Consider the following 27,881-nt stretch of genomic DNA (forward strand, 5'->3'; position numbering starts at 1 on the left):
ATAACAGAATAGTGTCTCACATAGTTTTTTTGTAATCTGGCCAGCCACCCAAACACCACTCACCTGTTCTGCAGCACATCCTTCTGCACTCACACACACTAAAAGCCTGTTCTTTGTTGTTGTGGAGAATGGAAGTTGTGAAGTCAGTCATGCTGAATAGATTGTAAATTGTGGGGAAGATATAAACACCTTTATGTTTGCAGCCTGCCATTGTGCTTCACAAATGACCCAAGTGACCGCAGCCATATGAGGGTCAAGCAGTTCTATTCTTACACCATTTCTATTCCTTACGGTTTCCAGCACTGTGTCTATTGAAGGCGTGTGCTGTGGGCCGTCTGTATGAGAGGGCTGAACCAAGAAATATCTCCAGTATAGATAATACAAAGTTTAGGTTTCTTACTTTGACAACACCTGCATACTTTGAGAATGTGAAACTTTTACCAAAGTACTATATTTGTTTGCTATTTACAATGGACCAGATGTCGATGTGTAATGTATATACTTGAATACGATGATATTATGTCTTGTGATACCTTATCAATTCTCAAAAACACTGTATTGATTGTGAATTAATAGTTAACATTCCCACATCCGCCACCGACAGCTAAAGTTAGTGTTATAATCGATCTTCAGCCTTTTGGCTCGTTTACTCCAATGTAACAATGGAAACTGAGCGTGGAACAGAGACAGGAAGAAGCAGCGCACCATTAGTCAGGAGGGTATAAAGAGGAGAAGTCAAAGGGTCAAATGGTGGCATGTCATTGTGGTACAACACACGCGTGCCAAACTCTGGGCTGCACTTACTGAAAGGCTCAAAAGGTGGCTCACGATCGCTAGCAGCTTGGTTCTGACAGGTCGAGCTCCAACACTGGAGCTCCAGTTAAACTGTGCACATGTTGTACCTCAATGATATGACAGCATTTCAGCCCATTATTTCTCCTCTTTTGACCCTCCTTGCTGCCAGCGTTACCATTAGCAATGCTAGCCAACTAGTAGTGTTAACACCAATGTTTGAATCGGAAAGAGTCGACGGTGTTGTGTGCAATATGTGCATCCCCTACTTAAATAAAAAGAATAGGGTTGTGGGGTCACGGGTAAAGCGTATATCTGAGTTCTTGTCGCAGTGGACTCGGGTTTGAATCCGACCCAAGGTCCCTTTGCTGCATGCCTTCCCCTCTGTCTCCCCCTTCCATGCCAAAAAAAAAAGAATTAAAAAGAAGATTAGGGCTGTCCTCAACTACCACTTATATGATTTTGTCGACTAATTGATTAGTGGATCTAATTGACAGATCTGTTAAAAAGTTTCTCCACAAAGAATCATGCAGAAACTTTAAATCTTGTGTTTAAAAGAGATGTGCTCATGAGTTTCTTAGAACTAGATAATTCAGCATGAAAAAAGCACGAAAAATGACAAATTGTTCAAAGAAATCTAAGTCAACTTAGACTAAAACAACCAATGAGTCAACAAATCAACTCTGCTTGTAAAAAGCGGCATGCCAAAATCAGATACAAGCGTTGTGCAGTAAAGATACAGGAATTGGTCAGAATTTCTGTCCTAATAGGTTTTCACAATGCAACTATTGTCTTATTTTTAAATGGATCAACATACGCTCTGGTACTGTAAGACTCTCTGGATAAAAATGTCCACCTCACATCATGAATAACACATGAATGCTGAGCTGAGGAGCGTGTACCGTCTGGCAGGAGTTTATGTGGTACCTGTGTTTCATTTTAGTCTACTATGAGTCTTTGATAGAGCATCTTTGGGTAGCGTCAGTGCTTTAAGCTCAGAATTCTCAAAGCGATTATACAAAGTTAATCTACGTGAAGCAGAATAATCCAGACTGCAAATGGGGAGATGGGACTCTGTGTTGTTGTATGCATGTGTGTGTGCTTACAAAACACCAATACGTCATCCATACACATTCCATAGATTGCCCCATAAATCCCACACAGAATAAAATATAATCAGATCATGCGTTGCCCCATATGTGCGCTCCTGTTAATACTGTTTGTGTGTGGACGCAGCCTACACACAAACACTCCCTACCTGTCATACTTTTTTTAGCCGTCACCCAGTATTATCTATCACAGCAATGGATTAAGCTGCTGATTTACTTCCACCTTGTCAGATTTAAGTCAAAGCAGCTACAATAGTCAGATTCTGGGTGTGTTTATTTTGTTTATTACTTCCACCCAGTTCTGTCCTTCCAGGTCTTTACGTTAGTTCATTTATCTAGTCTCTAAGCAGAGCTCTGTCTTCTGCACTTCATCCTTAATAATCAATACTGGTCCTATGAATCCAGGTCATCTTGGCTCCTGTGGTTTCTATGTCTCTCTATGTTCTCTCTCCCACTCTGTCTTTATCAATCTCTGTCTCTCTCACTCCCTTTTTTCCTCCCTTGCTTGTACTCTCCATCTTTGTCTTCTCCCTCTCTATTCCTGTCTCTTTTTTCCTCTTCTGTCCTCACGTCCTGTCTTCTTCCTCCCGCTCTCTACCTCCTGAAAAATTACTTTGCCCATCTGGACAGAGCCCTGCACGGCCGTTGCACTATTAGTCCTCGTGTGGCACTGATTAAAAATAGATCAGAGTACCGAGTCAGAATTAGTCAAGACTTTTCTTCCTCTGCAGCCTCCCCTTGTCTCCCCTCCCCGTACACTGAACTCTATTGGCCAATGTTAAAAATGGTTATAAGATTGAAAGTGAAAAGTTAGCAGCAAAACGGCCCACTCTTCCCTTTTTGCCTCTGCTTAGAGTCTGTGTATGTGTGTGTGTAAGAAGCAGTGTTTGTCAGTGAGTATGTGTACCGCCTGCGGACCTCTTCGCTGGGTGCTGTCTCATGTCGAGCGGTGTGTTTGAGAGGCTTGTCGAGGTAAAGCTCCTGTCAGCGCCTGGCCGGAGGGAGTGTACTGATGAAAGGCCTCTTCATCATCCTAATGGGATACACAAACCTCTTAACCAGCACTGCTGCCATGGCTTCAGCTGGGTGAAGCCGAAGAGAGAGAGAGAGAGGGGAAGAGAGAGTACTGAGCGAACAGCGAGGCCACACACACTAAGGGCAACAGTGAAAACATACACAAGTGTACAGGTCAGAAAAAATGTAAAGTGTAAACAATGCTGTTGGGAGAGGAGGAGTCGTGACTCCGGGCTGGCTCGGGTTTGTGGGAGGTTCAATGGGCCAGAGCCATACGGATCTGGGACAGAGAGTTAATGCCCTGCTGTCAGATGAAGCCACAGCCATGTGCCCCGTCCCTCCGCTGGCATAGAGCCAGAGTAAAGCCCAGAAATGTGACAAATTATACTTTTGATCATTATGAGTGTTTGATTTCTAGGCACATTTGAATTGAACATGTAAGAAATACAAATTAGGAAAAGAAACCAAAAAATATCAAGAAAGGGCTTCCCTTTACTGTACCTATAACTAGGGCTGGGCAATATATCGATGTAAGAAATATCTCGATATATTTTTAAATGTGATACGGAATAAGACCATATCGCATATTGATATAGTTCCATTTTTTTTTTTTTTTTTTTTTTTACAAAAAAATAAAATAAAAAAAAGGTGAACATTTGCTCTCACTTTTGGTCCATATCACCCAGCCCTACCTTTAGCTATATTTGATCACATCCACACAAGCTTAATAAGCAGTGTTTAGGGAGTTAATTTTAAATCGGCTACAAATGACTGACTACATGAGGTAAAGTGTGTCATTTCCATTAGATGACTCAAACTGAGTAATGTATGCTAAATACACGGTCGCCCATAAAGTTGGAATACAATATTTTTTACCTCTTTCCATGAAATGATTGTGACAGTATGATTTATTCTTGACAGATAAAGTGTATATCTTCTTAGAACTTTATTAATCAATCTCTTCGAAACATATCACAATGAAAATGAAACCACAATTACCAGAAGACTGTGTCGGAAAACAAAATTATTCCAACTTTGTGGGCGACCGTGTGGTTTGGGTTATTTTTGGAATACTTTAAAAATGTCTCGCTGAGCTCATTTGACTGGGTCTTTGTGATGTTTCCATGCCAAAAACCTCATTCATGACAGAGTCCTGGCTGTGTGTGGCAGGTGCACTGCGTGTGAACAAACAATTAAAAATATATATATTAATGGAAAATGCATGCGTCCTCGTTAGTCAAATTCAAGGAGTGACAAGACTTGTTTGTTTATGACCAAATTACAAATTGGCTTTGTGACAGAGTAACATTTGTAACATTTCATAATTAAAAGCTATGATATTTTACATTCTCTTGTACTGACTTTTGAAATATTTGTGCACAAAGGATGGAAAAAGTTTTTGACGAGTCTGACGAGGAGGGGAGTTGCACATGAGTGGGGTTTAAAGGATCACGAGACTTTGCTTGCTGATGCGATTTGACCCAGGCCAGAGGAGGACACACGGTCAGGGTGTGGATCAAAGCACCAGCCTGCTGCAGGGGGTGACAGAAGGAGGAGAGTGGGAGAGGAGGAGAAGAAGCCAGAGAGAGATCGGAAAAGAGTCTCTCATCATTATTGTCACAGTGTCACACACTCTGGCCACTCAGTGTCACCATCAGTCTGTGTTGGCCCTGGGCGTCTGGCGGGTGACACTCCGGCTCTCCTTCCATCCATCCATCTCTCCCCGTTTCACTTTATACGTACATACACACGCATGTTTTCTCTCTCATTCGCTGCCGCCTGTTTTATTTCTCTCAGCCGAGGGGATTTTCGTCATGCTCTCTTCATCACTGCTCTCCATCACCGCCATTCCTGCCAGTCCAGTCATACTGGTCCCGGCCCGAGGCTGCGGGATGTCCTCTTTTTCGTTCCAGTCCAGTCACCATCCTGTCCCCGGGTCAAGGACATGTTCCCGAAGCTGCGGTGAAGAGCAGCGAAAAACTTTGACATCAGGCAGGAACCAAAGCCTCATGAATGATTGATGCGCGAGTGCTGACTCATCACACAAGAGAAATAAACCAACATTTTGACCTAAAACGTAACAAGATTTACATCCATAAAGCAGAGAACAGATGCACACAGGCCAGAATGCCGATAACTTTGTCCCTTTGTGCAACGCAGAGTTATCAGTTCTCACTGTTTCGCAATCTGTTAGCAGCTGAGATTGCCAGATATGGAAAAGTTGGCCTGGTCTAAAGTGATAGTCTGCTAGATGCTTGTGCTTCAGTTATTACTTTTATGTTTTGGTGCTGCGCTGAACTGAGATTACCTGGCAGTCAAACAGTGGGGTGTGTTTTCCCCTTCCTATCTTCGACTGCACATTTTTTTTCTGAGGTTTTACATCTTCTGGGTTTCTATTTTTTATTTTGCTTGCTGTTGGATTTGAAAAACAAAAAGTACCACAATAACTATCAGAAAATTACAAAATAAACCTCTGTTTTTAAAAATGTGAGGAATAGAGACTTCACCGTGAAATGTGTAGCCGTGAGGGGTCTCTCAATCAAAACAACAACAGAAGATGGAGCAATGCCATCATTAAAGTCAGCTTCTCCCAGTTAGAAATCCCTCAGTGTTTATTGTTTTTGATTTTACTGGGAGCTGAATTATTCACAGAGTTCTCCTCTGCTCCAAAACACACTGACTTTCTGATTAAAAGCCCTAAAAAAAACACTGAAAAGGCACTTCACCTTAAAAATCAGCTTTTCTCCATCGTGCTAATGTTTGTTCCGCTCATTTCTCTGATAATTTAATTACAATCCAGATGTTTGGGAGGTATTTACCGTAATCTCAATTATCAGCAGAGGTCTCCTCCTCTCCAGAACAAAGGGACTGCATGGTGTGAAAGAGTAAAGCAGATTCATTTGAAATATCTGTTTTTCTGATGTTGTTCAGTAAACCAGCAGAAAGGCTTCGAGCTGAGCTGCCGCTAATGTCAGTTTGTTTCTCTGATAACTAAAGATCCGGACATTTGACTAAAAGCCTTTATCTGGCTAAAGTACAGTTAATGAAGACCAATATCTAAAAAGTGTCCTTAAATGTGCCTCAAAAACAACATAAAAAGTAAATTCATGACCGCTTCTGGCAGACCCCACTGACCACACAACCAACATGTTTTTGATTAAGATTAGAGATTTCTCTGGGTCTGAACATTCTTGGCAGCACACGACTAAACAAAATATATTGCATAATTCTAGTTTTTTTTTTTTTTTTTTTTTTTTTTTTTTTTTACACATAATGGGTGAAGGTCATATATTATACTTTCAAAATAGATCAAAAATAGATCCGGATTTGGTTCACTGAGACAAGAGGTTTGAATGGAAATGTCTTTTTCTCCTTTGGCCTGATTTGAGCAAGTGTGTCCGAGTTGAGGCAGGCAGGGAAATTTATTTTGAGAGAATGATGAAGCAGGTATAAAGGGAGTGAGGGAAGAAGATCAAAAGGATAAAACAGCCATTAGCTTCTGCACAGGACTACTTTTGCTTACAAGACCCCGACATTCTGCAGGGCAAGGAGATTGAATCTCACCTCTATCTTCTACCTCTCCATTTGTCCTCCTCTGCTATCGCCACATCACCTCTCGTCATCTATCTCGTCCAACATGGATTTTCTGCCTATTAGTGCCCTAATCTTTTCTCTTCCTTGTCTACCTCTGTCTCTCCTCACTATCTGTCTTTTCCCATCCCTATCTATTTTATATCTATTGTATATCTCATTAAAATCATCTGTTTTTAAAGAGTCCCTTAACCAAAGCCTTTATCTATTTTTCATTATTGTCAATATTTAATCTTTGCAGTAACTTCTGCAAATGTTTTTTTTCTTCTTTTTTGGAATAGTACTGCGCTTGCATCATTTCAAATGCACATTGAATGGTACATTTCGCAATTTTATTTGCCAAATTTGAAAAGCTTTGAAAACCATATCTCTCGCTCTCTCATACACACACACACACACACACACACACACACACACACACACGGATGCTAGCCTACAGCATGTTGCTTGTTGTGTACTCCATATCTAGGGATTTCTCTGATGCAAGGGGACGCAATGAAGGAGCAGAGTGACGCCAATCCCGCTGTGTTTGTGTGGGGTGTGATCATGCGCCGGTGCATGAACATGGGTTGTTTTTTTTTATCATCTCACTTTGTTTGTCCATGTGTTGTCACCTCTGTCACACTGACTTGGTAACTAGTTGTTTGTGAATGGGGTATGTTTGCATCTTTTATGACAGGGGGGTCTGCTCGTGTCTTCCTATATACCGTCTAACCGTCTGCTTCTGTGTGTGAGAAGTCATGTGCATGGCCCGTCGATCCGCTGTCAATCCGGCTCATCTCCTCATCTGTTCATTAGCATGACAGAGGAGCTCTCCTGCCAAAGCAGTTAGTCACAAGAATCAGCCCCTGTCACAACACATTACAGCAGCAGGCATCTCTAATAGCACTGGCAGTCGTAGCAACCATAGCCAATGCCCACAGTAAGCACACACACTTACACACACACACACACACTCAGACCAATCAAGAGTTGCACTTGATCTGCACCCAGGGAGTGTTTCTGTGTCTCTCTCCATCACTTTCTCCCCTGCTCTTTCCATCCACATATCCTTCCTTTACATCTAGCATGGCTACCCACTCACAGCAAAGCTTGCAGCCCTTTTCATTAATCTCCCTCTCTTCCTCCCTCCTCCTCCTCCTCCCCCTCCATCATCACCTTACATTAGCGAGGTTACCTGTACTTACCACTCCATTTTCCCCCCATTTTCTTGTCGTTTCCCTGAAGTTCTAGCTCTATTTCTGTCTCCCTTCCTTCTGCTCTCTGTCTTCATCATGCTCGAAAGATATCAAGACTTTTCATTTTTAATCCATCTGCCCCACCCCGTGATGTTTTTGTTCTTTCTCCTGCTTTTTTAAACCTCTCCCCAACACTCCCCTCTCTCTTCATTATCACCTGCTCGGGGTGTCAAGTGTAATTTTTACAGGGAATTTTTTTCGGTTGTTTTCACATAACAAGGGAGTTAGAAGTCATGAAGGAAAACACACAGATGTTGTGGTGCCTTTTGCCTTACAAAGTTCAGTCCTCTTGACTTCATGTACTGCCACATGACTGCACCACAACATAACATCTCACATAACTTTTTTTTTTAATCAAAGGAGCATCTTTAGTGTTGAGAACTTTAACGGACAAACTGTAAATTAGTTCCATGCTGAATATGTGCTTCTACATAAATGACAGGGCTGCAGGGTTTCAGACTCTTGGTTGGTGCAACAATTGATGGTGTTTGGGTGAAGGACATGTAATTTTACTGTCTGTGTGTCTCCAGTCTTACCGGAATCCCTCACTGGGGTGGACTTACGGGTTTTGTTGAGGTTTGTGTTTGTGTGAGGTCATGAGCCCCACCCTTTGTGTTTGTGTGGGAGACAGAGAGAGAATTACCTGTGAAGCGGGAGCTGTCAAGTCTTGTCTCAAGAAGGGGCCATCAGGATTGAATGGCATTTGACAACAGCCTCCTGAGTAACTTAACATATTTACAGACAAATATACACAGAAATACGCCTATGGTAGGAATAGCTGTAGTAATAGTCATCATGAACTCATGACTTGTGATGTGAAGTATGCTTTATATATAAATAAAACAGAATCCTGTCTACTTTCTTAGGAATTAAAAGAAAAGATTCAAGATACAATTAAATGTCTCCTTATAATTTATGTTTAGGCAAAAATTATGAATTATGTGCATGATACGACATCTGCAATTTTTTCCTTTGAGTGGTCTCTAAGTGTGAGCCTGTGCGCGCGTGTGTGAGTAGCAATCAGTTCGAGGAGCAATGAGAGCGGACAGAAGAGTGACCTGGTGAGGGGAAGGGGAGGCGGAGTGTTGCAGAAGTTGGGAGAGAGGTGGATCAGAGGACAGGAGGAGGAGGGGGGGCGGAGGGCTGAACTCGCCTGTAGCCCCGCCGAGGCAGAGCCGAGCCGACGCAAGTACAGTGGGATGGAGGGTGAGGCACACAGGGGTGAGGAGGGGGGGCAGGGTAGAGTGGGTAATTACAGGGGCCCAGAGAGGAGAGGCCTGTAATCAGCCTGCCCTCAGGAAGGAATGCAGCTCATCTTCTCATGTAATTACTGCCATTTAAACGGCCCCAGCTTCCAAACACTCATCCCACTGTACTGCTCACCTATTCACTATATGTACGTGCACACACACACACACACACACACACACACACACACACACACACACACACAGTCACTGAGACAATCAGTGACAGAGAAGGGCAGACTTTCAACAAGACTTCCAAATGGAGGAAGTGAGGTGGCAAAAGAAAGAGCGATGTAGAGATAGACTACAGACAATGTGTATGTGTGTGTAGCTACATTGTGTGTACCATAATGGCTGTGTAGACTACAGGCCTCTAGAGGAGCCGGCTCTATGTGAATACCCACCATGGCAACCAGCCACTCTGGGTAGATTTGCACAACTCTCATCAAGCAGCTGCGCAGTGGTGGAGCAGACAAGCAGTGGCGCCTTCCACTCAACACATACAGTTATGTCTACACACACGCACACACAGTCTCATTCTAACATATGAGTTTGACCTCCAAGTAATAGTTGTGACATTGCTCTGTAATTTCGAGAGGATAATAGGAAAACAACATTGTCTCACCCACTCTGTCTCCTTGCCCTCCCTTCCTCCCTCTCCTTGTCTCCTCACCCCTCTCTTCCCCTCTGATAGTGATTGATAGTGCAGCTTGTGTACGCCTGTGTTCCCATGCAGTAGGTGGTCGTCAGGGCACACACAAACAGCACAGGGCCACTTTTTGATGGGCTATGATTAATGAGCTCCACAGGGGGTGGCGCCCCCTAGCTGTGATAGAGCACACTTTCAGCCACTACGTGGCCGCCCCCCCTCCGTCTATTCAAATGCACCAGTAACAGCAGTGGGATCACAGCTACAACACAAGCCCAAATCCTCTTAGCTCTCCCACTCTCGCAGTCACACTCACCCACACATTCAAAAACACAGTCACAGAATCTCACTTAGAGTAGGCTGTCCCTTGCATACACAGTGGGTATATTTAATCCATAGTCTGGTACAAACACACCCGCCCTACCTCTCACACACACTGTTTGAATGTAGTGTGGGTCCATGTGGAACAGCCACAAATTTCTGCAGTATTCACCCAGTTATCAGTAAAAAACACTGCTGACTGTCACTCTGTCATTGGGTCTTACTTACTGTCTGAAACCATGCAGTTAGATAACATGTTTACATGTGTGTGTGTCTGATTCCCCCCCTGGCATACTCTCCAACAGGGCTGATTAAGTGTCATTATAACTAACCACCAAGTGCTTATGGGAAAGAAGAGACAGAAGGTGAGTCATTTAAAAAGGGCAGGTCACACTTCATTTACAATTAGAAGATTGTAGGGCAACACACCTTGCAGCTAAGTGGGAGAACTCTCTTTTACAATCAGATCTGCAAATGAGGTGTTGCAAACCTGTGTGTGTGTGTCTGTGTGTGTGTGTGTGTGTATGTGTGTGTGTTATCATGTCCTCGGGCTTGCTCTCTCTCCTCCTGCCACCCGGACATGTTGGATGGACAAGCGAAGCATTTATGTCACTCTGCATCTCCATCACCCGCTCGGCCTTCCCCTCTGCCAATCTGCTTTCCAGCCTTCCTGTCACCTTCCTTTTCTTTCTCTCTCTCTCTCTCTGTCTCACACACACACACACACACACATGCACATTTACAAAAAAACACCTTTTCTGGCCCTCTTTTTCTGGCACACAGATTCTATCTTTCTTACACACTTCCACTTGCACACGTGCTTTGCACAATCAATTACATGCTCGCGCTGGTGTCTTGATGAAACAGAGGAGGCTTCACACTCCACAGAACATAGCCTCTCTGCAGACACCCTCATTCACATGTTGAAACCAATCAAAGGTGTGACATTTCCACTGCTATGATGAACTTTCAACAAGTGGCAGAAACAAACATGATTATGCAGCTTATGTGATTCTTACAAAACAGTTTTTGGTTAGGGTATTTGTTGGTCAAAGGGAAAATAATATAAAAGCTACCACAACATTAAGGTGATTGTGTCTTGATTGTGACTAAAATTATTATTGGGAAGTCAACATATTTATTTGGGTGTCGAACAAAACAAGTGGTCCATAGACTGTATGTGAAGATGGGTGACCTGTCTCCAATTCCTTATACTGTACAAAAGTGAAGCAGGAAATATCCATCATATGGAAACTGACATCTTGTGCATTTGGAGCCCATAGGTGCCTCTCAAAGTCCAAAGGATGCTTCCTCTATAGGACAGGTCCTTCTGAGTCGTTCCTATAGGCAAGGCAAGACTCCTTCCAGTCATAAGTCGTGTTTCCATCAACAAATTTCTATGCACATCTTGAACATTTCCATGAGAAAAGCTTGATGGAAACACCAAAATTGGGAAAACTTTTGAAAATGCGAATAAAAGTTTTTTCGCTTGCTATAAGTGCTTTTTGTCTTTTTGGGGAAAATAGTTAATGTGCTAAACGAGAGCTGGAAATGTTTTTGGGGAATAAGTTCTGGCGTAGGGAACATTTAACTCATGATTGATCAGCTGTTTCTGCTCTGCCAGTCAAGACGAGCTGACATGACTGAACAATTATAAGTTGCCCAATTGAATCAAATTATAACATATTTTCCCCAAGTTGTTATTTTTTTTATTATTTTTTCTCTCTTGCTCAATCTCTTCTTCTTCTCTTGTTTTCTTTCTTACATAATGTCTTCTTCTACTACTGTTGACTTTGAGAAGCACCTCGAGTCTGTGCAGTACTGGTTGAATGGTGAAGCTGCGTAACTGCCCATACACCCAATGGACCAATCACAGGTTGATCTTAGGTGCATCATGATGTTACAACGACATTTCATCACTAATTAAACCATACTTAGAAAAATTGCAACTTTCTTGAACATGCATCAGCATGACAAAATTGAAAGAAACCATCTTTTTCATTTATTTATTTATTTTTTTTGGGGGGGGTATCCCATTTCCCATCTGGGCAAGGCTTAAAATATAAAACATTTTTCTTTTTATCTGACTTTTAGCAAAATGGCCAGCATATGTATTTCCCCCCATATCAGACCTTATAGTTGGCCATATAAAAAACTTGTTAAAGTGTTACTTGTTAAAGGTGGAAGAAAACTTAAAGAGGGACAGGCAGAACAAGAAGGTGAGTAAGAATCAAAGAGTACCTGTAGAGGAATGTGTGTGTGCCTGCCTTTGTGAGAGAGGAAGTCTGTTAGTTAGAGAGTTGTCATGGTGAGTACAAAGAAACAGGCTGCAGAACCATGTGGAGCCGCCGCAGGTGAATATCTTGGTGGTAGTATCAAAATACCCAAACAAGAACTTTCAAGGCCGGCGTGTGAAAGAGAGCATACAGAGTTGGATCTGTGTCATTCTTTGCAGGACGTCAAATTCCATTTCCTGTCTCCTGTTGCCTCTCAGCGACCATAATGAAATGAAAATAACGCCATGTCTCTTAGTCACTGGTGAATTAACAACGTTTCCTATTAAAAGATGACCAACCCCCCCACCCCCTGTCAATGCCTGTGCTCAAAAGTGCTGCTTATACTGTAAGTGTTTGCACAAGTGTGTGTGTGTCTGTGTGTTCAGTCAGATGGGTGAACCGCATGACTCCTCACACCCCGTCTGCCTTTGTTGATGTGAGAAGTGATGCTGTGTCGCGCCAACCTGCACTCATGTCGCCTCATGCCTGATGCCAGCACGCGCACACACAGAGATTGCCCCACTCACACATTCAGCGCTTTTTCCATCAAATCCTTCATCCAAATCTCGACACTTGCTTTTTCCAGTCTCCACGTCACTTCACTTCATCTCTTCCCTCCCTGCTGGTTTCTTCTCTCTGCTCCCATGGCGAGTTGTTTTCAGGCTGATGAGGATGAGGTCAGTCTGAATATCAATCACTCAATGTAATTGTCCTTTAAGGAAGGCAAGGAGAGATTGTCTCCCTCCATCCATCTCTGTCTCTTTCGACCTGCCTCTGCGTGTGTGCGTGGCGTGCGTGCCTCTACCTCAGGGCTTCCTCGCAAGAGTGATGATAATGAGTTAGATTGGGTGAGGATGATGGATATGCTCAGCCCATCAATGCTACATAATGGCTGCTGATCACTCTATTTATTGGCCTTGTTTCCTCTGTCACCGGCAGTGTAGTCATATTTGACTGTCTGTCCTCACAGCTGTTTGTCCTTCGCGGGCTCAGTGAGCTTCATCGCTGAGGGCTATAGTTGCCTCTCAATGCATGTGTGTTTGCGTTTAAGACTGTAGGATGTCATTTGAAGTCTAGTGGAGCTGCACAAAGTGTTTTGAAACCAGCAGGCAGGAGGGGAAAAGGACTGGAGTCAGGGGAGGGCCAGAATAAAAGCACTCCCATGTCAGACACCAAACTAGAAAGCGGAAGAAAGGAGGTGGGACACTGTGCTGTTGTTTGTTTGTTTTTGACCTCACAGGACATCTAGGAGAAAAAAAGAAATTCCTGTTCTTGCCAAAAACCACCTGACCCCATGTCTTTTTAGTGTCTTTGTGTTGTTTTGCTGCTTCAAAGTATTCTTCTTCCCGTGCTTTGTTCTCTCTTTATGCTCTTTCCCCCCATTTCTGAGTGCATTGTTGGGATAGTGAGGGCACTGGAGGGACCAGTAATGACAAACTCCGTAAAGGTAATGATAAAGTACAGACGCTTTAGATTCCACTCTGGCTAGAGGCGCTGGGGCTAAGAAAATTACAGCTGTCCTTGTCCCTGTGTGTGTGTGTGTGTGTGTGTGTGTGTGTGTGTCTTTGTGTCTGTCTGTCTGTGTGTCTGTGTGAGAGAGAGAATGAGAGGCAAGGGAAAAGAGAGGGTGGAGAAAGATAGAGGGCAGAAAGAACAACAGAGACAGTTTCACAGTCAGGTTGAGACAAAGACAGACTTTGCTGTGATTCATTTTCGTTGCCAGTTATTATAGCAGTCCGGTATTGTGTGTTCGTGTGTGTGTGTGTGTGTGTGTGTATGCTATCGTCTCTTTTTCCACTCCACTCTTCTATTAGTGTCTCTTGACCCGTCTTTGGCTAGCCTTCCTGTCTTCCTGTCTTGTCACCTCTGTCCAGAGTCCCTCTATCTCTCTCCCACGCAGTCCTGCCTTCTAGTGTGGCCCCGCTCCACCACTGTCACTCCGACTCTCAGTTACACTGTACTGAGGCTCAGCACTCAGCCACACACAGTCACACAAGGAGCTGACTCCTTCGGTTACACTATTTGACTTTAGCATACATGAATAAGAGTGGGTGAGAATGTACTGTATAAGCATAGGTTGTCATCTGGCGTCTGGGTCTACGTGCGTGTGTTCCTGCGATTGTGTGCTCTGGAAAAAGAATACCCAGAAGCCTGTGTTTGCTTTCTAGCTGTCTGCTGTCTGTCATTAGAGTAATAAAAGACTTGCTGTGCTGCACGGCAAGGAGTTCTTGTCTTCCTCCATTCCGCGCAAATTGCCGGCTGCTGAGCTCTGATGGATGTTTGTATGCTGGCCCAAAAACACAGGTTCCACTTTAAACCCCCAGCCCCATTATCCCAGTGAGAGACAGGGGGAGAGAAAGAAACTGTCTGTCTCCTACCTCTGTCATCCAAAAGTGTTTTAATTAAACTGTGCCTCTCTGCAGGCCCCAGAACACACACTCACGCGCACACACTGCACACTAAGAGTGGTTTATCCAAATACGCAGGGCTCTCCTCCCATTCTGTCTCCGTCTGAACCGCCGTCTCCCTCTGTTTGTCTGTCTCTACTGCCATTCTTCCTCTGCCTTCCTCTTTCTCTCCCCGTGCCCCCTCTCATCGCGCATGAAGAGTGACAGGCTGTGTTTTTCAGCCGATGTTTGAACACCGAGCGATCAATGCCGGACAAAGAGAAAGAGCGGGGGTGAGGGGCGGGGAGGGGCAACACAATTGGTTATTGACAGGGAATTCAAAGTCTGAAAGACTGGAGGCGACGGCTTAGTAAGAGGAGAGCGAGGGGATGTGAGAAGAGAAAACAGAGAGGAGAGGATTGTGAGAGAGGCACGACGATAAATGTGATTCATGCTCACGGTTAAGCATCACTTTGAGATGTGTTAACTGTTATTATTCACATTTGTTTTTGTTTACCTACTTCAGGTTTTGTACGTACTTAAGTGAGTGTATTTAAGTGTGGACACCTGCCAGGCTGTCACCTGAAGGAGCTGAAATGTGTGTGTCTGTGTGGGTGTGTGTACGTGTACGTTTGTGTGCTTTGATTATAGTTACTTTGTCATGGATTACTCAATTACATTTTTAATTATGCCCTCAAATATGGCAATTTTAAAAGTTTGCCAGGTTACTAGTTTTGTTGTGACCTCAGTATTATTTTTTTTTGTTTTTTAATGATGATTAATGGAAAATTGAGTTTTTATTCCTTTTTATTATATGAAAATGGAAGATGAACAGTTTGAGTAAGTGCTGTTCTTGTGTTACAAAGTCTTTGTGGCATTTGATTAAAACACAGCACCTTCAAAACCTTGTGCAAAATAAGTGTAATTTAATTTGACAAGCTGTAAATGCTTAATGGTTTGGGATGTTTAAAGAGAAAAAAGAATATTTGTAAAACTCACATTATTTTGGCTGCTGCCATTTTTAAGTATTTGTTTCAAAAGGCTTTATTTGCTTGACAGTTTGTTGCAAAAGCATCAAAATACAGTTTGTCAAAAAAAAAACAGTTTACTAAAAATCTGGCCGTCGTTTTTCTGTATTCCTGCTGACAAACAAACAAACTTAATGGAAAACATTGCCTCTTTGCTGGAGGTAATAAGCACTGGGGTCTAGGTAAAGCGTGCAGTGGTGAGAGTTCAGTTTGAGGCCACGGGTTAGTGCATAAATGTATTTGGTGAAAGGTCCTTTTAGAGGAAGTCACTGGAGAAGAACAGGGATGTGTTTGCGGTAGAGACTGGCTGAAGAGAGGCAGAGACAGATTCGGGATGACGGGTCCATCCTGGATGGCTGTTGGGCCTGGAGCAGCTGCTGCCCTTTCTGCACGTCCTGTGGCCACAGCGCTGCCGGGCTCCGAGCTATGCTGCTTCAGCTTCTTTTCTCCTGACCAGCCCTTTAATGGTGGAGGAGATTTGGGTCAAAAGATGGTGCCGCTGCTGCATCTGAGCATGGTGCAGCCTCTTGAATCCCTGCTGGCCTTGGTTTAAATCATGCCATAACTTTCTCTCCCACTTCCTTTACTCTTTCTGTGCTGCTCTTTGCTTTCCCCTAATGTCTCAGACAGTCTGTCAGGGGGGAAAGTAGGATGAGGGTGGGGAAGCGCTCACGTTCCTAAAATAGGAGATGGTATCTTTCTAAGTAGTTTCTCTTGTTCCCTGGTTGCAGAATAAGTGATCAGGCCGGGCTCGATACATTTTGAAAACTGAACACTGCAAATTTGTCGGCTTTAAGTCTCATTATGGAGTCTCGCCTCCCCTCACCCCTCTTTCTTTATCCACTGAATGTAGAGAATGAGATTTAAACACTGTAGCAGAGTAAGACTGCTGTGTAAGAAAAGCACAATTACTCATGCCTGCATGTGTGTGTTCTAGTGAATGCAAGTGTGTGTGTATGTCAAGGGAAGAAAGTGCGCTGGGCTAGAAATCCCCATACCTTTCTGGCATCTCCTGACTGGAGCCAACCCTGTCAGTCTCCTGCACTCTGCGCCAGTCCTCCATTTACTGCTTATTGAATTCAGATCATTTTCGTAAGCAGAGTAAAGTTTTCTATCGGAAGGTCAGACCCATTAACAATTTATAAGAACCTGGATTACCAGAAAGGGAAAGTCAGAAATGAATGATACGATTTTGATAGTCGACATTTCTGACTCAAAGTGGCTTCTGAAACATACTATGATAACGTTTTTTTATTTGTGCACTATAGGTCCAGGCTAAGCATTATAGCTATAGTGTAGCCATCTCCTTCTTCATGGTTACTGCAGTCCTGTTCTTTGCAGGTGTTATGTCACAAGGTCTTCTCCGGTCTGCCGTACACAAGGATGCAATTCAGTCAAAGGACAGATGGCATTGCAGCATGGGTTGCCACCCAGCAGCCTTGTAAACAGACAAGTCTGACTAATAGGAAATTTGCGAGTCCAATGCCAGTACCAACAGCTGGAGATGTCCATTTATGCCACTGTACCCTTATAGATCATTATAATACTCTTGAAGCTGACGAGTCAAATCACTTTAATTTATTTAGATCAATATTCCAAGTTAACCTCAAAGGGCATTACGGTTAGCAAACATGCTGACCCTTGAAATATTTTCTTTTAAACCGCTGAACTACATTACAAAGTTGTGATAAGACTTTATGGTAAGGGTACCAGGTGACCACAAGCATGAAATAATTTAAAAGAAATGTTTAGTTAATTGTTATTACAGAGAAGAAGAAGTGATTATTAATCACTCAGAAATCAATAATTGAGACACCTTGGTTGTTGCATTAACTTACATATTTTTTCCGCATTAACTCATGCTTAACATAGGGGTGGGTGATATGGGCAAAAAAAAAATCCTAATTTTTATTTATTTTTTTATTTTCCGATAACTTTAATCTTACGATATCCTTTAAATGTGATTTATTTACAAACAAAAAACAAAGCTGTTAAAATTTGTCTTCCTTACCAGGACATCTATGGATGGACACAATGTTTCAGAACAACAGCTCTTGTTTATTTTCTTTCAACTTAAGCATTCAAGAGGCTCCCAGTTAAACTTTAATGTAGCGACGTTAAATGGGTAAACATTCAGGTTCTCTCTCCTGAAGTATATTGTGGCACATTATCATTTCTTAATATTGTTAACAAAAGTCACTTTCATGCACCTCTATGTGCCTTACGTTTGTTTTATTTTTGAGATATTATAAATACTCGATAATGTAAAATTGCACATCATCAAAACAATGTTAACGATACTATTATAGACGATATATATCGCCCACTTCTAGCTTTACATACTGGTAATTCTTTTGCATTACTGATTCATTCATGCTGTTTCATGCATTGAATCATGCATCAATTTATGATAATTTATGTATCCTTACTGATATACCTAGATCTTTCTAGTGCTATAAAAAAAAGTAGTAGCCAATAACATTTCAGCAATTATATACTGCCAGGGATCTACCCATCATTATTAAAGTAACAAGTCAGAGTGAAGAGGTCAGATATATCTTGTCCTTCCTGCCAGGAGAAGCTCTTGGCAGCTTTGCCAGGAGGAATGTGTCACATCGAAAATGTCAGAGGATAATGTGTGATCAACAGGACCTGTTTGTGGAAGGTCAGCAGCTCTTCTCCCCAGCTGAGAGGCATGGACTCTTCCAGAGAGACCAGAGCAGGAGGCCTGCATTGACCAGATTGCTGGCAACACAAGGAGGCGAAAATGTCACTGTGCCCCTCCATTTACAGTGCAAACTGTCAACACCTTGAATGTCTTCCCGAAATACACTAACATGGTTGCCTAAATGTATACCGAGAAACACTGCTGAAAGATTTGTTGCTGAAAGCTGGATTACGACAAGGTGTCATATGCTCCCTCCAGGTGTGTGATAGCTTATTGATCCCCAAGGGACAAATTTGTCATTTTGCTTACTCCTTACCTCCTCAGCAGTGAGGTCAGAGCACAGGATCAGCCACAGAGCAGCCATCAAAATACTCATGGAGTCTTGTTGCGCTGCTCGAGTACGCCTCCAGCAGGCAGACACTGTAACTCAGGTTATACTATTGAATTACAGTCATCCTCATTCCTTTTGTTATTGTGTGTTTTTCAGAGAGCAGCGACTACAGCGAGGCCGAGGTTCTCCCTGACTCCTTCCCATCAGCACCGGCAGAACCTCTCCCAGAATTCCTGCTGGAGCCAGAGGACGCTTTCATCGTCAAGAACCGGCCGGTCCAGCTGCGGTGCCGGGCGTCACCAGCCACTCAGATCTACTTCAAATGTAACGGAGAATGGGTGAACCAAAACGATCACGTCACCAGAGAGAGCCTGGACCAGATTACAGGTACTACATACACAGAGGTGTACTGTAAACACACACACACATAGTAATGTCACCTTGTATTTCACAGACATAAACATCATACTCAATTACAAACATCATTTTCAACTGCATAATCCATTAGCTCCCATAGGACTTTATGTGCACGTTAACTGCTTTTGGCCTGCAGCCAATGCATTATTTATATGCACTGTGAAAAATATGCCCCACTAATCTCTCCCTTCCTCTCTCTATCCCTCTCTCCATCTCTCTCTCTTTCTGCAGGTCTTGTGGTGAGGGAGGTGGACATCTCGGTGTCGAGGACCCAGGTGGAAGAGCTGTTTGGGTTGGAGGACTACTGGTGCCAGTGTGTGGCCTGGAGCTCGGCTGGCACCACCAAGAGCAACCGTGCCTACGTTCGCATCGCATGTCAGTGCCAAGGCTGTGTGTGTGTGTGTGTGTGTGTGTGAGTGAGAAAGAGAAAGAGAAAGGAAGGAAGGGAGACAGCAGAAGGGCAAATGTTTCCGACTTTTTACTTGTCAACTGTGTCAGCTTAAGTATATATGCAAATACATTTGCTGTAGCTCTCCATCTCAGTCCCCCGTGGTAATGGGTGGCGTAGTGTGATTGACACCGTGCATGTTTATGAGGGTATGAAGGGGAAAAACACAACACAGTGACAGAGGCTTTTGGGGGGCTTTGCCTGGTATGTGTGCGTGTGTATGTGTTTGTGTTGTTTGTGTGACAGCCAATGTCACTACGATAAACAGGGTGTCAGTGCTGTCACGGTTCAGCCTTCACTTAACTGCTGACTACTTCTGTGTCGCCCCCTGTAGACCTGAGGAAGAACTTTGAGCAGGAGCCACTGGGACGAGAGGTGCGGCTCGAGCAGGAGGTGCTGCTGCAGTGTCGCCCTCCGGAAGGCATGCCGTCTGCCGAGGTACAACTCTCCCTCCGCATCCACACTCTCACTGCTTTTCTTACACTTTAGTCGTTTTGTAGTAAAGGGTAATAGTTCAAGATCATTTGTATTCCGTATAGCTCTATATATCTCAAGAGTGATAGCAAAGCTGAGATCTTAATAATAAGTTATGGAGCAACATAAATATAATACACAAGGCAGCAGAGTAAAGGGCGAGCCACTGAGAGATTTAAGTCTATCCAGCAACGTGGCACCATTGAGAAAAAGCTCCCTAAAACACATAACGATCAGTAATAACACGCTCTGCTATTTGAGCAACAAAGCTAAAACGGCTGTGCTTAAATTCACTTTGTGTCATGTGTTAAGCTAAGCTGCTTTAACTACACGCCACTATATCAAACAGTTTTATTTCTCTCATAAAACAGCAGTGCAACAATATATTTAAAAAGAAAACAAATAACTCATGAATGTATATTTTATTACTCATGTAAACATTAATGTTCAGCCAAGCTGTATTGGTCTTTTAGTGGCTTAATAACATGTTATTGTGTGATATAAAAAGCACATAGCATGAAAGTGTAAAATGTTATGTGATCACAGTTTAAGTGGATTTTTTTTAGCATGTGTTTTATGACAAATGTATTGTTTTTGGTTGCTTGCTGTGATATTATGTCCTTTCTTAATGAGAAAATAAAAGAAAGTTTGGTCAAAAGAAGCCACAAATTATATTTTCCTCGGCAAACTCAAAATGATCAAATATTGACAGTGTTGGATCATCACCACACGTAGCATTGAAGCGTGTTGTGATGACTAAATATTCTGCAGGTTTATAGTGTTTACTGAATGGGGCTGTGCGTGGTGGGTTGACTCATGTTTATGCATACACATCTGTTGATTTGTACAATGATTTATGTGAAGAGTTATTTGCCAAAGGAATCTATCAGTCAAAATTGCTATTTAAGATCTTGGCTGCTATGGTTTTTTATTTTTTTATTTTATCTGATTGATTTCATGACTTTGTATGAAGCTTTCTTTCAGCATAACAATATTCTGAGTGGTGTGTATTTGTGTGTGCCTCTCTACAGGTTGACTGGCTGAAGAATGAGGATGTGATAGATCCATCGCAGGACTCCAACTTCCTGATCACCATCGATCATGATCTGATCATCAAACAGGCCAGACTCTCAGACACCGCCAATTACACCTGCGTGGCTCGTAATGTGGTGGCCAAAAGACGCAGCAGCACAGCTACTCTTATTGTTTATGGTAAGACATGTTTTTCATTCTGTTCAATTTTCGGGTATCAAATGTGAGGATAAATCTTACTACAAAGCTATGAATTGTTTTGTTTTTTTGGGATATTTATTCTTGACCAGGGTATTAACTGCGAGACTTGCTCACTTTGTCTGTGTTTCTGTCTCTCTTTCAGTGAGCGGAGGTTGGTCTTCATGGACTGAATGGTCAGAGTGTAACGCTCGGTGCGGGCGCGGCTGGCAGCGACGAACACGCAGCTGCACCAATCCTGCCCCCCTGAATGGAGGAGCCTTCTGTGAGGGCCCACCCTTCCAGAGAGTGACCTGCACCACACTGTGCCCAGGTGAAGATGACATACTCATCTGTATTATTTATAACATCTTCAGACAAAGAAGTCATGTACTGGAAAATCAGGAAATTTCCCAAATGGGCCGTTTTGTAGAGCTGGGATGAATTTTAAAACTTTTAGAAAATCAGATGCTGGATTCCATCACACAGAACCAGACTATTAGAACCAGACTAGTCAAAAACAACCTAATCCGATAAGGATAGAATAGCACTTGGTCAGTGCTTTGATTTTGTCATGAAAAGTAATCAGGAACATGGTGTTATCTGATTTACTGCCACTTACTGCTTGGCCCCATGTGTCAGACCACCCTGACTCCAGAGTCATTTAAAACAAACCCCAGAATGCATTTTGAAAATTGCAAAATTATGCACTCCAAGCTATTACATATGCATCACGCCGCATTATAACGTCATGCCCGATTCCCCTCTACCTGCACTGATGGAAGTATTTAGTCGTTAGCTAGCTGTAAAATGACTCGCATGTCTGCTGTCTCGTTCCAGTGGATGGAGGCTGGACAGAGTGGGCCAAGTGGTCCGCCTGTGGGACAGAGTGCACCCACTGGCGCAGTCGTGAGTGCCAAGCCCCCCCACCTAGAAATGGAGGAAAGCACTGCAGCGGCAGCATGATGGAGAGCAAAAACTGCACTGAGGGGCTGTGTGCGCGCAGTAAGTCACCTTAGCAATGTGTTTGAACTGTTGCTAAATGTCAAAAAGAGTAAATATTTGGCTCTTTAATTTTTAATATATATCCTAAAACTGTAGTACGCCCTTTAATACAGATCACCAGTGCAGTGTATCTCAAAGTGGGGTCCAGGGACCTCACAGGTCCTCAGCACTCTGTAAGAGGGCCCCTGAAAAAATTAATTAATTTAAAGTTATACTTTGCATGATTTTCCCAAATAATGTATAGACTCGTACGAAAAGAATCCCTCTTACTCATCACTCCACTAGAAGTGTGTGGCAGCGTCTTTATCTCACCTCCAAGATTGAGAACCTTGTTTCAAGTTTGCAACCTCTACTTCTTCTACAACAGCCATGTGTCACCTATAGTGCCATTTTCTGACGAAACCACACTGTAACTTAGTTTATTTCCTCCAAACCAGTTGATGGAAGCACGGCTAAATTTGCATTTCTTTTTTTGCGACATTTCAAAAGTTTGCTTAAAATCCACCTTAGAATGGAAAGACGGCTACCGTTCCACTTTCTAAAATCTGAAAGAAAGGGGTTTTCTGGGGTATCTATAGGGGTCAACTCCCTCATGGCAAATTTGCTGCTTCAGGTTATTGTTGACTTGATGACAGCGAATCTTGCAGGCGGTGATATTTTTGCTCATGGTTCACAGTTTCATAAGGTGCATTGCATTTCAAAGCTTTTTTGCGTAGAGGTGTATTCCCAAGGTGATTAGGCACTGCAGCATGGTGAGAGCGCGAATGATGTAGAGAGAGATGAAAAGAAGAAAAAAAAGCTAAATCGCAGACAGATGTTTCATGAGGCAAAATTTAGGTTCACAAAGAGAGAAGTCAAGTGATCCACATCTAAAAAGCACAGATGGAGTGAGAGAGAAAGAGAGATGAAGCAAGCGCAGGCTGAGGGAGCGCATGGAGTGGGAAGCGAGCATGACACCGCCAAGTCGAAAAATTAGCACAGGGAAGAGCATATGAGAGTGAGTCAGACTCTCTCTGACACCCAATGTGCAGCCCGTGATGAGCTGGGAGGAATCCAGCTGACAGCGCATTAGAATCTTTGAGACGCACATCCACAGAGGCAGTGAGATACATTCAAGTACACACTTAAGAACACATACGTATACACACCAACACGCCCAAGCATGCACGCATCCCATGAACATGCACGTGCAATGGGGGGGATCATATGCACGCATTGCTTCAACTCCATCAGACGTGCATGTGAGCCCCGACATAAACAGGCTTCTATGGAGCAGCCAGATTAGACAAATACACTGTCTGTAGAGAGTGCAGCGTTCTCAGGAGGCTGTCAGGGGAACATGCACTCAAGTGGCTGAGGCAGAGGGGGAAGATGGGAAGCACTAGGCTGTTGAAAATCTGTAAATGTGTCAGTTGGCAAACTACAGGTTACTGACTTATTTATTTTCCCAGCACATTAATATGATCATTCTGCGGTCTCAAATTGTCCTGATTCCTGCCGGGCTTCAGGCAATCAGACAATAGCTCACTCTAACGTCTCACTCATTGGTAATCCCATCGGGGATCGGCTAAATACCCCAGTCGTAAATGTAAAATGCTTCGAGACACCACAAAACCAACATCCACTGCTTTCTTGTCGATTGTAATTGCTGTTAGATGAATGGAAAAGTCAGGTGGAACCATTTGGTGTTTTGATGATCCTTGGGAGGGGAATGTATTTGGTTTGAGATCTAGTAAGTGGTGTGATCTTGAAAGACTGTTTTGACATTCATCAAACCACTCAGGGATGATTCACATCGGTGTTATTTTGAAAAAAGATTGTTCCTGTCAGGAAAGAGCTGTTTTTTTCACATGATGAAGGTGATAACATTCCCTATGGGGTGTGTTAAAAGACAGTTTCAATCTGAATTGTCTTCTTCGGCTCCTCAAGACAACAAAACCACAAAGAGATGCAAAATGACTACAAAAAGGGGCAAAACAAGTACACACAACAAATACCTACAGAAGACCAAAACAATTAGAAAGTGACAAAAAAAACAACAACTACAAAGAGATGCAAAGACCGCACAAGACATAAAAAAAACACTACAAAGAGATACAAAATGAGAAAAAAATTACTTGAAAGAGGCACAAAACAACAACAAAGAGATGCTTAATGACTACAAAAAGGGGCAAAACAAGAACAGACAACAAATACCTCCATAAACACCAAAACAATTACAAAGTGACAAAAAACAACTACAAAGAGATACAGAATACCACACAAAGACACAAAACAACTACAAATAGCTACAAAATGACTACAACGAGAAAAAAATTACTTGAAAGAGGCACAAAACAACAACAACAAGGAAATGCAAAATGACAACAAAACGGGGCAAACGTGTACAGACAAAAAATAACTACAAAAAGACCAAAACAATTTACAAAGTGACAAAAAACGACTACAAAGAGGCACAAAGACCACAAAAAGACACATAACTACACTGAGATATGAAATGACTGCAAAGAGACACAAATTGACAACAAAGAGGCGCACAACCACATAGAGATGCATAACGACTACAAAGAGACATAAAGCAACAACAAAATGAGGCTTAAACACCACAAAATCAGTGTCTTGCTTGCGAGGAGAGGCGGTGGGCCGTTTTGTATGTCTGTGCCCGGAAGCCCATTGTCTTCTAATCCGTCCATAAATTCCAGTGTCCTTGTTTATTTTGAAAACTGTCTTTAACTTTGCCACTCTCATCCAAATGTCCTAATCTCTTCCACAGTCACTTCTAAAGCGCTTTTATTCTCTGTTTGTGCATTATGTATGATAAACAATTACGTTGAAGTTCATTCGACAATGCCGCACATTGTCACGCATTTCAACAAGAGGTTATTACTTTTTAGATATAAAGTATGTTTTCTTGTTTGCAGTATTCCTTTTATGTTTACATATTGATGAGCTTTTGTTTACTTTCTCGTTCATGCTTTGTATTGTTGTATCTTTCATTTGCATAACAACTAGTCCATCCATTTTTATGTTGTTTTTTTTTCCTTTTTTCTTCTTCTCTTGTTTTTTTTCTCCTGTTCAAACAGATAAAAAGATTTCTATTGAACATGCAAGCCATCGTAAGTTCACCTTCCCATGACTTCACTCCTTCACTGCCTCATACCATGTGTGTGTGTGTGTGTGTGTGTGCGCATGCGTGCGTGTGTGTGTGTCTGTGTCTGTGTCTGTGTGTCTGTGTGTGTGCTCCTACAGATGAAGAGTCCTAACAGCTGTGTGGAGCTGGGTGCGTGCAGCGTTTTGTGTTGAATATGTCTATCCACACTTTGTTGTCATCTCAGATCGAGTTCAGTGAAGACACGCCTCACCTTCTTGTCCAGCCTGCTTATGAGTGTTGTAATCCTGTCTTGTCTTGTGTGTTGACTAAGCGTAACATAGGTTTCCGAGCTGGCTCATGTTAGCACATTGCATCAGTTACATAACAGCAGAAAACAGAAAACAAAGATGTGGTTACAACAAAGAGATTAGTTAAAGTTGGGGTAATTAAACAAACAGTTAATCTGGCTCTAAACTGACAAGTTGGAGTAAAAACTCTGCTGTGAAGGGAGCATAAAGTGACAAGCCTCGAAGTTGAGCCTCTTTGATCTATAGGCTATGAGATGGAAGCCCTTGCTGGAGAAAAACAGTTGATTTCTGTCTGACTTTCTGTTAATCTGTAATATAGTTTGCATTTGAAGTGATGGTAATTCCTCTAGCTCAATGTGACGTGGGCTCAGGGGAGAGCAGCCACGGTAATGCACCTAATTCGCTATTGTTCCGTTTCTGGTAATAAGTGCGGACGGCTGTCGGATTCGGTTCCATCGCGCCACGTGAGCACGGGAGCTCTCCTCTGCCAGCCCGTCTGCCTCCGGCTTTCCTCTCCTCCACCCTTTTTCTTCCACTCTCGCTGCTGCTCTGTGGTGTCTGTGGCTTCCTCCAACTTATTCCACACTGTTCTTTTAACACGGGCCTTTTCCTGGAGCGCTGCTATCCTTATCTCCTCGCTCCTCATCACCACACTTATAATCCGTCTGTCCTCTCAACAAATCACAACCTTATCTAACTCCTTCCTATCCCTTTTGCCAAATTGCCTCTCCTCTAGCTCTCTCTTCCTCTGTTTATCAAGCCTGTCTACTCTCTTTTTTATCCCTTTTTTTCTTCTTTGTCTCCCGCCAACCTCGCTCCATGTCTGCTCCTCTTTTCTACTGTGGTGTGACTGGCTCACGTGTCTGGTCTGGGTTGGGGATGGCTCTGCTAGTATTTGGGAGTTGGGGCTAAGCAGGCTGTGGAGGGCCTGCTGACCAGTCACAGCCAATCACTCAGCAGGAAAAATGAGAGGATGCCCAACAGGGAGCAGGTGAAGTTTCGGCCAACCAACCCCCCGCCAGTTCCATCCATGCCGACTTTTGTTGTCTGATGCACTCCCCTGCAGGCCTGGAGGAGCTGTTTATTACTGTTGCTCTCCTGGATGATCCCTTTCACCCAAAAAAGATGTAATTTACCTAAAATCAAATTGAACACCGGGTCCTCCACACCCTAACAGGCGTGCTGCTAGAGATAATTTTAAAGCAAAACTTGCATGCATACAAGTACACTGAAACTGTTATCACTCGCTGTGATCTTTCCTCCTGTCCATACTGGCTGTGAAGTGATCCGCTCCCTAATGCGATTCCAATGTAACAGATGGGGGACAAAATCCACAGTCCTGTATCTGTAGAAAAGGCATTAAAGAGTTCATCTCAAGCTAAAATGAGGCTTCAGTATCAAGTGAATATTTTGTAGGGATCCAACTCTTTCTCTCCTGATACCAACGCTCTCCAACTTTTAAAGCTGTGTACCCCACAGTATGGCACTTATTGGCTTCTTGTTTAAAGGTAACGTGATGACAGCGCAACTCAGTCAATTACTGATTTTTGTCACTCATAGCAGAAACAGTAAAAGTGATAATAACGTTGAGAAAGTAACTGTAAAAGTGTGGTCTTATCCAATACACTTTTTGTCAAATTCAACTCCCCACAGCCCAACAGATGTCCATTCTGATTCTCTGTGTGTGCAGAGAAAACAATAAGAAACAAACAACACTATTCGGTTCATGCTCATGCAGCACAGGGGCTAGGCTGTGATGATAAAGCTGGCACATGATAACGTTGTGAAGGAGCACCGATGGGAGGGGTGTATTTGTTTTGGTGTTGAGCTCAAATATCAACAATCTTTCTCCAGAAATACAGACTGAACCTGTATCATAGATCAGTCACATCACAGCCAACATTTGATCCATCTGAACAGAATTTCTAGTATTTTCCACAGTTGTATAAAATGTCAGTATTGGAATATACACGTCGCCCATAAAGTTGGAATACATTTTTTTTAACCTCTTTGCATGAAATGATCACGACAATGTGATTTATTATTGACAGATAAAGTGTAATAATCAGTCTCTTCCAGACATATCACAATGAAAATGAAACCACAATTAACAGGATTGTGCCTGAAAACAAAATTATTACAACTTTATGGGCGACTGTGCATATATTCAAAAGTGCCATCACAGTTTCCCAGATGTGATGTCTTGAAATTGTTGCTTTTTACCATTAAAGATACAAAGATAATGGATTTACAGCAGTATAAAAGAGAAAAGAAAATG

The 27,881-nt window shown here is 42.8% G+C and overlaps 1 protein-coding gene across 1 annotated transcript in view; it reads left to right on the plus strand.

The window, feature by feature from the left end:
- Positions 1-27,881, plus strand: part of unc5b (unc-5 netrin receptor B) — a 55,905-nt gene that overhangs the window by 17,322 nt on the left and 10,702 nt on the right. Inside the window, exons 2-8 of the mRNA XM_059359868.1 lie at positions 18,808-19,038; positions 19,300-19,443; positions 19,851-19,954; positions 21,022-21,202; positions 21,366-21,533; positions 22,040-22,204; positions 25,288-25,320. Of these exons, the coding sequence (XP_059215851.1) occupies positions 18,808-19,038; positions 19,300-19,443; positions 19,851-19,954; positions 21,022-21,202; positions 21,366-21,533; positions 22,040-22,204; positions 25,288-25,320 (1,026 nt within the window). The remainder of the gene's footprint in view (positions 1-18,807; positions 19,039-19,299; positions 19,444-19,850; positions 19,955-21,021; positions 21,203-21,365; positions 21,534-22,039; positions 22,205-25,287; positions 25,321-27,881) is intronic.

The sequence above is a fragment of the Centropristis striata genome, chromosome 20, assembly GCF_030273125.1.
Source record: "Centropristis striata isolate RG_2023a ecotype Rhode Island chromosome 20, C.striata_1.0, whole genome shotgun sequence".
NCBI classification, from domain to species: Eukaryota; Metazoa; Chordata; class Actinopteri; order Perciformes; family Serranidae; genus Centropristis; species Centropristis striata.